Source organism: Pipistrellus hanaki, assembly GCF_964339955.1.
Source record: "Pipistrellus hanaki genome assembly, chromosome: 5".
Classification (NCBI taxonomy): domain Eukaryota; kingdom Metazoa; phylum Chordata; class Mammalia; order Chiroptera; family Vespertilionidae; genus Pipistrellus; species Pipistrellus hanaki.
Window position 1 is genome coordinate 91,330,530 of NC_140507.1, and position 13,871 is coordinate 91,344,400.

Here is a 13,871-nt window from a genome sequence, read left to right on the forward strand (position 1 = left end):
GGCGGTTGAGTAGATGCTGATAGAAGGAAACTCGATTTGGTGGGGAGCATGCAATAGAGTATACAGATGTTGAATTATAATCTTGTACACATAAAAGTTACATAGTTATTAATCACTCATCCCAATACATTTAACTTTTAAATGTTAAGCATTACTCACAAGTGCTGCTTTAACTGTGGCCCTCAAGTTTTGACAAAGATATTTATTTCACCCTAAGTGTGTTTTCACATTTTAACATCTCTGGAATTGAGATTGCATCTTATAGTCAACAGCATGACGGGTTTCAAGTAGCGGCGTTTTTCCTCTTGGTGTTGGAAAAGTTAGGGTGCCCTTACGCTCAATGGCATCTTCAATGCAGTAACATACTGTCTGTGTTTTCACTGTCTTCTAGCGCTGAGTATTTCATAATTTCTCTTCTATGCATTTTCTTAAGCTCATTTTTAGTAATATGAAACTATTAAATAGTTTCCTGATTTGAGGTGTTTTTAGTTATTTTATTTTAGTCTGATTTTATTACATTAAGGTCAGAGAACACAGTTTTTATATTATTTCCTAAAAATTTATTAGGAGTCCTCAGCCTTTCTGTGTCCTTTTATTTTAAGAATGTCTCTTGTAGAAACACAGTGCTTTCTTTTTTCTTTTTTCTTTTTTCTTTTTTCTTTTTTTCCCCCACCTCCTTGTCCCGCAGCATCTGCCATAGTTCAATGCCTGGGCTCAGAAAGTCACGCTTGAGTAACACTTCCAGGGCTCTGGGGAAGAGCAGCAGTAAGTGAAATGCTCTTGCAAGTTCTATGACGGTACCAAGTGAATGAATAGCCACACCCTGCTGCTGAACTCGGGGTGCAGGAGAGGCGTCTGACCCCAGCCTTGCTTTTGTAGGATACAGAGAGCAGTTTACAGCAAAAGGATGAAGTCATCGCATCTTTTGAAGAAAAAATCAGTCAAATCATGTCCAGCATGAAGCAGATGGAAGAAAGGTAATCCCTTCCCTTGGAGCTACTCCCTGGAATGTGGGGGCATTCTCCGAGCCTGAGGACTGACTCAGAGTCTCTCCCAGAAGAGCCCACAGGTTGGCTGGCTGCCGTCCAGCCCGGGGCCTGTATTCACTCCAGTCCTCACAGGGCAGCAGGGCTTTCCGGGGGCCGATATCATTGTCATATTTAGACATCAGCTCAGGAGTGGCTCAGAATAGAATCTGAAAATAGACCCACAAATATGGGCCACTGGTTTTTTACAAAAGTGCAAAGGCATTTAAATGGAGACAGGATTGTCTTTTCAGTAAATGATGTTGGAACAATTAGACATCACTAAGCAAAAAATAAAATAAAATAAAATAAAATAGCCTTGCCGAGACTGGTTTGGCTTAGTGGATAGAGCATCGGCCTGCGGACTGAAAGGTCCCAGGTTTGATTCCGGTCAAGGACATGTACCTTGGTTGCAGGCACATCCCCAGTAAAGGATGTGCAGGAAGCAACTGGTCGATATTTTTCTCTCATCGATGTTTCTAGATCTCTATCCCTCTCCCTTTATATAAAAAAATCAATAAGGTATATATTTTTAAAAATAACCTCAATCTATATCTCACACCTTTATATAAAAATTAACCCAAAATAGATCATAAATCTAAATAGAAAATTTTAAACTATACAACTTTTAGAATACATACAAAGTCTTTGTGACCTTGGGTTGTACAAAGAGATCTTAGACATGATATAAAAGCATGATGCATGAGAGGAAAACTTGACAAGTTGTACTTTATCATAATTTAAAACCTTTATTCTGTGAAAGATACAGTTAAGAGAATAAATTCCTAGTCAGTTTGGCTAATTGGATAAAGCTTCAGCCTGTAGACCAAAGGGTCCTGGGTTCAATTCTGGTCTAGGGCACATATCTCAGCTGCAGGCTTCTCTTTGGCCCTGGTCTGAGTGTATGTAGGAGGCACCAAACAATGTGTTTCTCTCATATCATTGTTTCTCTCTGTCTTTTCCCTCTCTCTCACTCTCTCTAAAAATCAATGGAAAAATATCTTCTGATTGAGGATTAAAAATAATAATAATAAAAAACAAGTTGTAGATTGGGAGAAAATGTGTAAATCACATACAAGATGGGGCAAAAGTAGATTTACAGTTGTTCATATGGAAAATAATACAATAATAAAATATAAGAATAAACTATGTTTCATGTCTTCACAACTGTAAGCCTACTTTTGCCTTCTCCTGTACCTGACAAAAGATTTGTATCCAGTATATAAAAACTTCCAAACTCTGCAAACAATCCCAGTTAAAAATGAAAAAGCAGCCGAAACTGGTTTGGCTCAGTGGGTAGAGCGTTAGTCTGCGGACTGAAGGGTCCCGGGTTCGATTCGGTCAAGGGCATGTACCTTGGTGGCGGGCACATCCCCAGTAGGGGGTGTGCAAGGGGCAGCTGATCGATGATTCTCTCTCATTGATGTTTCTAACTTTCTATCCCTCTTCCTCTCTCTGTAAAAAATCAATAAAATTTTTTTAAAATAAAAATAAATGAAAAAACACTTGGACAGAACTTCCCAGAGTCGTATAGATGGCAAAGGAGCAGTTAGGGAAGAGCATGTTAAAACCATGCTGAGAGGCTGCTACACGCAGTTGAATGTTTTTCTAATGACAACACCCAGTATTTGGTGAGGCTGTGGAACTACTAGAACGCGCGTGTATTGCTGGTGGGAATGCAAAATGGTACAGCCACTTTGGAAAAAGCTTCTTACAATAGAGCTGAGCAGCCCTAGCCAGTTTGGCTCAGTGAATAGAGTGTCGGCCTGCAGACTAAAGGGCCCCAGGTTTGAATCACATGCCTGGGTTGTAGGCTCAATCCCCTGTAGGGGGGGCATGCAGGTGGCAGCCAATCATCATTGATATTTCTATCTCCCTCTCCCTTTCTCTTTGAAATAAATAAAAATATTTTTTTAAATAATAGTAATAAAGCTGAACATACTCTTTTTTTTTAAAATATATATTTTATTGATTTTTTACAGAGAGGAAGGGAGAGAGATGGAGAGCTATAATAGAAACGTCGATGAGAGAGAAACATCGACCAGCTGCCTCTTGCACACCCTCCACCGGGGATGTGCCCGCAACCAATGTACATGCCCTTGACCGGAATCGAACCTGGGACCTTTCAGTCCGCAGACCAACGCTCTACCACTGAGCCAAACCGGGTTCGGCTGAACATACTCTTTTTAAAAAAATATATTTTATTGGTTTTTTACAGAGGAAGGGGAGAGGGATAGAGAGTTAGAAACATCTATGAGAGAGGAACATCGATCAGCTGCCTCCTGCACACACCCTACTGGGGATGTGCCTGCAGCTAAGGTACATGTCCTTGACCGGAATCGAGCCTGGGACCCTTCAGTCCGTAGGCCGACACTCTGTCCACTGAGCCAAAACAGGGTAGGACTGACCATACTCTTAATATTACCCAAAAGTACCACTTTTGGCTCTTTGCCCAAGAGAATAAAAACTTATGTTCATACAAAAGCCTTTACACAAATGTATAGCAGCTCTATTCATAATTGCCAAAAACTGGAAGCAACCCAGCTCTCTCTCATGGAGGAATGGATAACTAAACTGGCACTGAAATACTACTCAGCCATAGAAACATGGACCGGTCTCAAAATACTGTGCTGAGAGAAAGAAACTAGTCTCAGGGGGTATCTACACTAATAAAAGAGAAATATGCAAATTGACCATACCTTCATGACACCCATCAGCCAATCAGAAGTGAGTATGCAAATTGGCCCGACAAAGATGGCAGGTTAATTTGCATACACAGGCACCAAGCAACCAGGGGTGGAATGCTTACATAATCGCCATGGCAACATTGCAGGTATTCCACACTGACCGAGCTACTCCGGGCCTCTGGGCAGGGTGGGAAGGCAGAAAGGCAGCTCCAGCCTGAGCAAAGGCAGTGCCGGCAGCCAGGGGAAGGAAGGCCCATTCTTGCACGAATCTTTGTGCATCGAGGCTCTAGTATGAATAATTCCATTTCTATGATGTTATCAAAAGGCAAAGCCATGGGATCAGAGTTGCCAGGGATCAGGGGTGGGAAGGGGGATTACAGGGGATCCCACAAGAGAGTTTTCTTGTGTGGTGGGTGGACTGCTCTGTTTCCTGGTGGCCATGGTGATTGATTACACAGTCTTGAAACTTGCGTGCTAAAACTCATGGAACTGGACACACACACAAGTCAATTTTACTGTCTATTAAAAATGAAAGAAAAATGCCGCAAGAATATGAAAAATTGCTACGTTGAATCGGAGCTTCGATCCTTTCCTTAAAAAGCTGTGTCCTTTTGGTGCAGGTTACAGCACTCGGAAAGGGCGCGGCAGGGCGCCGAGGAGCGGGGCCGCCAGCTGCAGCGGGAGCTGGGCGGCAGGAGCAGCGTGCTGCAGGAGCAGCTCTCCCAGCTGCAGGGCCAGTGGTAGGTGGTGCGGCTGGCTGGCAGGGCAGGTGGCTCCCGGCAAGGCAGACAGTACCCTGCAAAGCTGGAATGGGGGCGAGGGCAGGTGTGCTGAGAAGTGCAAAGGCCGATGAGGAGAGAAGAAACGTATACCCCATTTCACAAATGAGGAAACGGCCCACAATGTTCAGCGCCCTCACGGGGCACACACCCCACCCGACCCCCAGGATCCTCCGTCATGAGGATCCGTGTCACCCTCGCCCCTCGGTCTCCATCTCCGTGGAGGGTTCTGCTGTGTGCTCCTGAGCTGGTCCGAGCCCTTCCCTTCCTCTCCGCACACGCGAGGACTGCCCGGTCATGCCACGCCTGCTCCCTGCTTCCTGGCCTGTGCTGTGGTGTGCAGGCAGCCCTGGGGGAGGAGCTGTGTTTTCATGCTTTGCTGAAGGGTCTAAGGCTCATGAGGCAATTCATTTTCCTCAGAATTCCATTTCCTGTGTGGTGTTTGGGTTGGATTGTAGATTTACCATGAAAATCTCCCACGGAGACTAACTCACATTCATTTTGGAAAAATAGCTCAAGTCTTGAGAAAGAATTGAAATCAGAAAAAGAGCAAAGGCAAGCTCTTCAACGCGAGTTGCAGTGTGAGAAGGACACCTCGTCTCTCCTCCGGGCGGAGCTGCAGCAAGTGGACGGGCTGAAAAGGGTGAGTGCCACTGTCCTGGGCAGAGAGCTGTGGCGTCCCGGGAAGCTCCCGCCCAGCACCTGCCACCCCCGGAGCGGGTGGAGGGGGCGCTACACACTGCTGCCCGGCTGGGAGGCACTGCCCCACCTCCTCGCCTCTGCTCAGGAGGAAAGGGCGAGGCTGACCGAGAGCCAGTGAGCAAACCAGCGACTCGTGGTGAGTTCTGTGAAGAGGCAGAGCAGGAAGCTGTCCCCAGTGTGGCCGGGAGGTCTGGGAATAGAGCGAGTCACCCAGAGATTAGACGGATGAGCCAGGGCCTGCAGGCAGTGGTTTGGTCAGACACCACGGAGTGTGAGGTGTGTCATGGTGAAGAGGCAGAAAGAAGGCTGCGGCCGAGGAGTGACAGCAGAGAAAGGAGGCGCTTGAGCTGGGATCTCCAGCGGACAGCCACGTGGGGCCCTCAAAGCTATGAATTTAGGTTTTGTTCTGAGCATGATAAGAAGCTGTTAGACCAGCGTAATCCATTTATTTCATTTGAAGGCCATCACCACCTACCGTGTGGAGAATGGGTAATAAGTTTGCAAGAGAGAAAACAGAGTAACCATTAAACATCATCAGCACCTTAGCCAGCTTGGCTCAGTGGACAGAGCGTCAGCCTGTGGACTGAAGGGTCCCAGGTTCGATTCCAGCCAAGGACACATGCCTGGGTTGTAGGCTCAATCCCCAGTGGGGGGCATGCAGAGGCAGCCGATCAATCATTTTCTCTCATCATTGATGTTCCTCTCTCTCCTCCCTTCCTCTCTGAAGTCAATAAAGAAATATGTTTGTTTTTTTCAACACACAAAAAAATTGTCAGCAAGTGCCAGCCCACACGGTCACTCTGAGGAGGGCCTGCGCTCTGCCAGGGAGGAGTGCTGCCTCCCAAGGACTGGGGCCTACGTCTGTCCTGGGAGTCGCCTCCTTTCTCTGGAGGGGGGCCTGGACCCTCGGTGCAGCTCCAGAGCAGGGACGTCTGGCTGGCCCGGACCTCCCTGGCCCTGGGTAGCCCAGTCTTCCCTCCATGAAGTTACCACGTCTCCCCAGAAAGCGGGGCCTGGCCGTTCTGGTCAGAGCTGCCATCTGAGGACCTGGGCACATCCCTGGCTTCTCCGGGTGGGGCTGGTGCCAGGCGCAGCGGCTGCGAGCCACAAGCAGCCTTCCCACGCCTGCCCTCGGGAGGAGGATCCTGGGGCTGGGGCAGCCTGCAGACCGGATTTTATTGTGTTTTTTTTTGTTTGTTTGTTTTTTAAATATATTTTATTGATTTTTACAGAGAGGGAGAGAGATGGAGAGCTATAATAGAAACGTCGATGAGAGAGAAACATCGACCAGCTGCCCCCTGCACACCCCCCACCGGGGATGTGTCCGCAACCAAGGTACACGCCCTTGACCGGAATCGAACCCGGGACCCTTCAGTCCGCAGACTGACACTCTACCACTGAGCCAAACCGGCTTCAGCCGGATTTTATTGTTTAACATGGTGATGGGTATCGCTGCACAATTCAAACGAGCCGAGAAAGGCCCTGTTAATTTCTGTTGGAAAGTGCCTACCGCTTGTGAGAGAGCCACCAGGCCAGCAGGGGTCACTCAGGAGGAGAGATTCCTCAGTAGCCACTCAGGCTCGCAGAGGGGCGGAGACAACAGAGGTGGCAAAGGGCTTCAGCAAGCTCTGCTGTCATAGAACACACGTCCATACTCCACTTCAGAACACTGTGTACGTTTGAATTCCACACCCACCCTCCCCACACACCAACAAAACAGCGTGTCACATGTCTGGCGTTGCCCACAAGCTCTGGGGGAGTGCCCACCATTCAGGCTTAGGCCCCACAGTGCCCAGGGTCAGCCCTGGACCCACATTACTTTTCGGAGTCTTGGTTTGGCCCTCATCAGTCCATGTCCTCCGGGTGGAGCAGGCCTAAGCCAGCAGTCGGACATCCTTAACGTGGCCAAGGAGGCAGGAGAGGCTGGCAGCCACGAGCACCGCTTCTGCTAAGCAGAGCTCCTCCTGTGAGAGCACACTGACCACCAGGGGGCCGGGTCTGCTTTGAGCATCTGCCCCCTGGTGGTCAGTGAGCGCGTAGCAACTGGTCGTTCCCAGTCCCACTGTTAGGGTCAATTTGCGTATTACCCTTTTATTATATGGGATATGTATCAATATTTTAATGGAAACTCCGACAGGCAAAGCCTTATTTACCCTGCAAGGGTGACTGCTTGGAATGTGCCTGATGAACGCAGCTGCTCCCTGTCCGTCACGTCCCGCCGCCGAGCTGCCCACCTGCACTGCCCGTCCGGAGACGTAGCGAGTGAGAAGTAACCGTGAAGCCACCCTGTCTTAAAGGAGGTTAATGCAAGAGGACTGCCTTTTACTCTGTTTGAAATATCTTTATTGATTCCACAGAGGAAGAGAAAGAAACATCAATGATGAGAGAATCATTGATCAGCTGCCTCCTGCATGCCCTCTCTGGGGGATTGAGCCTGCAACCTGGGCATGTGCCCTGCCTGGAATCCAACTGTGACCTCCTGGTTCATGGATCAGAACTCAACCACTGAGCCATGCTGGCCTGGCTGCCTTTTACTCTTGAAAAACATTCTGGCCCGGCGAAACCAAGATAGCGGCATAGGTATACACCTGTATGTGCTGCCACTCACAACCACACCAAAACTATAACTGAAAGACAAAATGTCTATAACCCAGAAGCACAGGAAAGCTGGCTGAGTAGAAGTTCTACAACCAGAAGGAAAGAGAAAAGAGCATTGAGACCAGATAGGACATGCACAAGTGCTGAGAAGCAGAAGTATGGAGGCACACAAATCGGGCCGGCAACTAGAGACTGGGTGCGCTGTTTTTTCAATCCAAAGAGAGACACAAGCTCCCAAGTGCTCTGAACTCCAGTTTCCGGTGAGACTCGGGGGGGCCAGACTCCTATAGGGAAAAGCTGGACTGTCCGTTATCGGGTCAGAAAGTGAGGGTGGCCTTCTTACAGAAGTATGTGCAGGAATCATTGGTCATTGCGCTGGGGCGTGGGACGCAAGGACCTGGAAACATGGGGACGCAGAGTCGCAGAGACAGCTGACTGGCAGCCATTGCTGTTTGCCATGGCCTAGTGATTCCGTGAGACCCTGTCCCACCATATTTACAAACCCACCCAAACTGTGCGCAGTGGCTTTTGCATATGAATGGCCTGCCCTTTCACAGCTTAACCTAAAAAACTGGCGCTCCGGTCAGACAGCTCCAAATCTTCCAAACCTCAAGCAAAGAGGAGAAACCTGCAGATCTCACTGTTGCTCCTGCTGGGTGGCCTCAGACAGTAGCTGAACTGCACCCCATTGGAGATCCAGAAGCCAGTACACCTAGTGGTCAGTGTGAGACGACACCAGATTTCAACTCCTCACATCCATAAGTGACACATTCAGGAAACGGACTCAGTGAGCACCAAAGCCCCACTGAAGCAAGTGCTGCCCCATAAGGGTGTTTCCAGCACAGCAGTTCTTCCATTATAGACACAGCGAGTTCTCACAGCCAGTTGGCCTGGAGCTCAGTTCCTCCCAGTGTACCAACAACAATCAAGGCTTAACTACAATAATACTGTACACTCAGTCCACAAAGGGGTGCACCAAGAGTGTCCATCTCAGGTGATTGGGGAGGCTGAACCACTGGGCCCTAGAGGTCACCTACCACACAAAGCCACTCTATCAACACAGGGAAGCAGCCAAAGTGTGGAGACAAAGAAACATGTCACAAATGAAAGAATGGAGGAAAGCAAATTACTGGACATAGAGTTCAAAACCACAGTTATAAGGTTACTCAAGAATCTTCTAGAAATCTCTGAGGAACTTAGTGGGACCTTCAAGGACCTTAATGAGAATGCCCCCAAAAAAGTGGAAAAGGACCAGTCAGAAATTAAGGATACAGTGTCTGAAATAAAGAATATACAGAAATTCAACAGTAGATCAAATGACCCCAAGAATCAAACCAGATATTTGAAATATGAGGAAATAAAAAATACCCAACCAGAAAAACAAAAAGAAAAAAAAAAAATCCAAAAGTATGAAGATAATAGGGTAAGGAACCTCTGGGACAACTTTAAGCGTACCAACATCCAAATTATGGGGGTGCCAGAAGAAGAGAGAGCAAAATATTGAAAACCTATTAGAAGAAATAGTGACAAATAATTTCTTTCCCCACCTGGTGAAAGAAATAGACTTACAAGTTCAGGAAGCACAGAGAATCCCAAACAAGAGGAATCCAAAGAGGACCACACCAAGACACATCATAATTAAAATGCCAAGGGCAAAAGACAAAGAATCTTGAAACAGCAAGAGAAAAACAACTAGTTACCTACAAGGGAGTGCCAATACTACTATTAGCTGATTTCTCAACAGAAACTATGCAGGCCAGAAGGGAGTGGCAAGAAATATTCAAAGTGATGAACAGCAAGAACCTACAACCAAGATTACTCAACCCAGCAAAGCTATCATTTAGAATTGAAGGTCATATAAAGAGCTTCACAGATAAGAAAAAGCTAAAGGAGTTCATCACCACCAAATCAGGATTATATGAAATGCTGAAGGGTATTCCTTAAGAGGAAGAAGAAAAAGGTAAAGATAAAAATTACGAACAACAAAGTGACAATAAATACATACCTACCATCCAGTGAATCTAAAAATCAAGTGAAAAATCTGATGAACAGAATAATCTGGTGAATATAATAGAATCAGGGGCATAGAAAGGGAGTGGACCGACAATTCTCAGGGGAAGGGGGTGTGAGGTGTGTGGGAAGAGATTGGACAAAAATCTTACACCTATGGATGAGGACAGTGGCAGGGGGTAAGGCATGGGGGTGCGGTGGGGGGGGGGAATCAGGTGGAGGGGAGCTATGGGGGGAAAGAGGAACATCTGTAATAATCTGAACAATAATATTTATTTTTTTAAAAGAAAAACATTCTGACCTGCTTGTTGCTATGATTACTAAACCTTACAAAAAGGACCTTCAATTCTGTGTCAACCGCCTGGTTTGTTCATTTTAGGAGCTGCGAGCGCTCCAGGACGAGAAGGCAGAGTTACAGAAGGTTTGTGACGAGCAGGAACAAGCCCTCCAGGAAATGGGGCTTCACCTCAGCCAGTAAGACCCCGCTCCCCTCCCTCCCCATGAAGAGTCTGGCCCCAAACGCATTCCTGTTGTCAGAGAGGGAACCAGCTACTCACGGGCGGCCCCGAGGAGTGAGGCCTCCGGGGCACGGGGCCCTTCCGTTCACAGCACAGCATCTGGTCCCCAGGAGTGAGGGGGGTGCCTGCGGTGGGAGCACAGGGAGTCCTGGGGCTGAGAATCCAGCCTGAGGTGTGCGCCTGCCTTCCCAGGGGCACTCCCCCGCCATCCGGTCTCCGCAGGGCGGTGCTGCAGCGGGCAGACCCTGGGAGTTTGGTCTCCCGTTCGGCTGCACGGCCCCCGGTGTTCTGTCCTGCCAGGCACTCTGATGGCTCACACTGCAGTCATGCAGCTTGTCCACGTGCCCGTTCCAAACCCAGCTTTGTCCCGTATGAGCAGGACTGTTGGATGCACGTGACAGAAATCCAACACAAGCTGGCGTGAGCAAAGAAAGTCAGAGGCGGTCCCTGCCTCCGCTCCGCTGTCCTGCCTGGCGCTCAGGTAGCCTGGCGCCCACGGGGGCAGAATGGCACCCAGCAGGGCAAGTGAGAACGAGTTCTCCTTCTCCTTCACTTCCAGACCCCGCTGACTCACTGCCCACTGGTCCTCACCCAGCGCAGTGACCAGCACAGCCTGGGCTCAGGCCAGTGCTGAATACGGTGGGACCAGAAAGGTCCAGAGCTGGGGACCAACGTGAGAACAAACTGTAAACACAGGACACAGACCCAGGTTTCCGTCTGGAAAATGGGGACATTTCGGTAAAGCGGTGCACTAGGCGGGTCCACGAAGGCTCCGGGGGGGTGTGAGGTGAAGATGCCGCCCCCTCGCTGTTTTTCTAGACCAGCTCAGGGCTGCCGACCACCCCTCCGCCTGAGGCCCTCCTGCTGTTGCTCTGCTCTCTGGCGGCCTCCCTGCCCCTTCCCCACCCTGGCGGCTCCTGGCCACGGGCTCTCTTCCGGCCGGTAGCTGGCCTGTCCCCGCCTGGGGGCTCCTGGGCGGTGGGCAGGGCTGGTGCCCGTCCCTCGCTTGGAGCACAGGGAGCTAGCTCTACAGCTGGCGCCTGGGTTGCAGTGGTGAGGAGGGAGGGAGGGAGGGGGAAGGGAGGGAGGGGGGAGGGGGGGAGGGAGGGAGAGAGGGGACACCATGGGCACGGTCCCTCTCAGGCGGTCAGAGCGGTCAGAACACCTCCTGTTCCAGGGGCTTCGGCCTGAGACGTGGCCGGGCCTGGTGTGGAAACAGCCCTGCCCGGGAGCCTGCCCTGCCGCCGCCGGGTAGCAGCGGGCGGTGCAGGCCCTGTGCCGGCTCCCCTCCTTCTCCCTGCAGGCCGCCCGGGGGACAGAGAAGGGAAACCTGTCCTCAGTTTCCCGGGGGAGACACGGGATCTTTTCTGAAAGCCATGGGGCTTTCTAACCGCCCTGATGCCCTCAGAGCACTGACACTGGCCCTTAGATTAGATAGCGGGGACACACACACACACACACACTCTCACAGCCATGGACGGCGGAGTGGTGCCTGGAGGGCGGAGGACACAGTGGGGGGTGGAAGAGGGCATAGAGGACACATGGTGATGGGAAAATGATCACATTTTTTATCATTAAAATAGGGGTTAAGAATCGTTTGCCCTTGCAATTGTGTTAATTTACATTTCAGTGGTGGGTATGGCAGGCAGACCAGCAACATCTCAGGAAGCTTGTGCAGATAAAGCTGTGTGGGGGTCAAAAAAAGGGGGGGCGGGGCTCAAACCATTCTCTCTCCGCAATGTTTTCTAGTTTAACTGCCAGGTTAGACCAGTTGTCCTGTTGTGTGGGAGCTAAGGAATGCCCTACACTAGCGACAGTGGAGCCAGGACCAGCGCCGCTGCCGTCAGCTGTCAGCAGGAGGCCGGACCCTGCGGGGGCAGGGGGGGTGGTGCCAGGAGGCCGGACCCTGCGGGGGCAGGGGGGGGTGGTGCCAGGAGGCCGGACCCTGCGGGGGCGGGGGGGGGGGGGGTGCCAGGAGGCCGGACCCTGCGGGGGCGGGGGGGGGGGTGCCAGGAGGCCGGACCCTGCGGGGGCGGGGGGGTGGCGCCTGAAGGAGGAGCCCCCCACGCCGAACCCGCCACGGGCAGGAAGGTCTGCCGAGACCCAGCACGCTGGGCTTTTGTGAGGGAATTCTTAAATGATGGCAGTATTTCAGTCATTTTCAAACCTGGCAGGCTAAACGGTCTGTTTTGGGGCCAGATTCAGTCCACAGGCTCAGCTCAGACCTCGGCATGAAGCCAGGGAGGAGGCGATTCTGGGATGATAAAGAAAAGTTGGGGACGTTTTAGAACGACTCATATTATACTCCCAAGTTGTCATTCCACAAATTTGCTCTCTCTCCTTTTTTAAAGGTCAAAGCTGAAGATGGAAGACATCAAGGAAGTCAACAAAGCACTGAAGGTACTGAATTACTCATGTTATTAGCGTAACAGCCGCTCCTGTGCCTGCTGGTCAGCTCAGGCTAACCCCCTGCATGCTCCTGGTCTTCTACCCAAAAGTCGGTGAGACTGAGGCTAAGTGCTGCTCGGAGCGGCGGCTCTGCGCTGGCGATGCTGGTTAGGGGCAGGCCCAGCTCGACCCGGCCTCCTGACCTGTTCCTCTGCCACCAGCCGGAGGGACACAAGCCGAGATGCAGGTGCCTAGTGAAGGAGCGAAAGGCGGCAGAGAGAAGCTGGGGTGTTTGTCACAGTGAGAGGGAGGCTCCTCCCGGCCGGGCCCACGGAGTTCAGAGCCAAAGGGACAGCCCACCGGTGCTGGTGCCAGCAGGCACAGCTGCCCCAAGCTATCCGCTGGAGCAGAGACTGATGGCACACAGGCCAGAGCAGCCAGGGCCGCAGCCCCCGCCAGCATCTGGACTTGGGACAGCCGTCCCGCCCCTCCTGCAGGGGGAGTCCGTCCTTGTACTGCTGCGCTGCTTGTTCGAGTGTCCCGTGGCCTGCGCCCCGCGCGGATAGAATCAAGCCTCAGGGCCCCTTCCAAAGCCTGCTACCTCCTCCACAGCATGCAGTCTACGGATGAGGGGGCTTCCCGTGACAGGGTTCCCTGCAGTGGGTTGGTTTGTCTGGCTCAGAGGGCCGGCCTTTCTCCCTCCGGCCAGTGCAGGGGCCCTTTGGGTGCCTCCTGACTCTCGGGACTCAGAGGCCTCTACTGGAAGGTAGTGAGCAGGGGCTGGAGAATCCGGCTCGAGGCCCAAGGGGCAGCGTGCAGAGGCTGGAACCAGAGCCACAGGCCAGGCCTGTGCCTGCAGAGGAAGGAGGCTCTGGACGGGCTGTGGCTACTGAGCAGCCAGAACACATCACATCCGTGTCTTTCCTCCCAGGGCCACACTTGGCTGAAAGACGATGAGGCTACCCACTGCAAGCAGTGCGAGAAGGAGTTCTCCATCTCCCGGAGAAAGGTGTGTGCGCCCGGGCGGGCTGGGACCCTGGGCCCCCCTCTGGTCTGGGAGGAGCCCTTGGACAAGCGAGTGCCGTGGACACGTGGTGTGCTGGCCACTCAGGTGCCCGGGCAGTCATCGGCTCCCCGCAGTCCTCCGGGGATTGGCAGTTTCTT

The 13,871-nt window shown here is 51.3% G+C and overlaps 1 protein-coding gene across 1 annotated transcript in view; it reads left to right on the plus strand.

Moving 5' to 3' along the window:
- RUFY1 (RUN and FYVE domain containing 1) overlaps positions 1–13,871 on the plus strand; it is a 62,296-nt gene that overhangs the window by 42,194 nt on the left and 6,231 nt on the right. The window contains exons 12-17 of the mRNA XM_084885222.1: positions 880–977; positions 4,333–4,452; positions 5,005–5,134; positions 10,181–10,275; positions 12,671–12,719; positions 13,639–13,716. Of these exons, the coding sequence (XP_084741348.1) occupies positions 880–977; positions 4,333–4,452; positions 5,005–5,134; positions 10,181–10,275; positions 12,671–12,719; positions 13,639–13,716 (570 nt within the window). The remainder of the gene's footprint in view (positions 1–879; positions 978–4,332; positions 4,453–5,004; positions 5,135–10,180; positions 10,276–12,670; positions 12,720–13,638; positions 13,717–13,871) is intronic.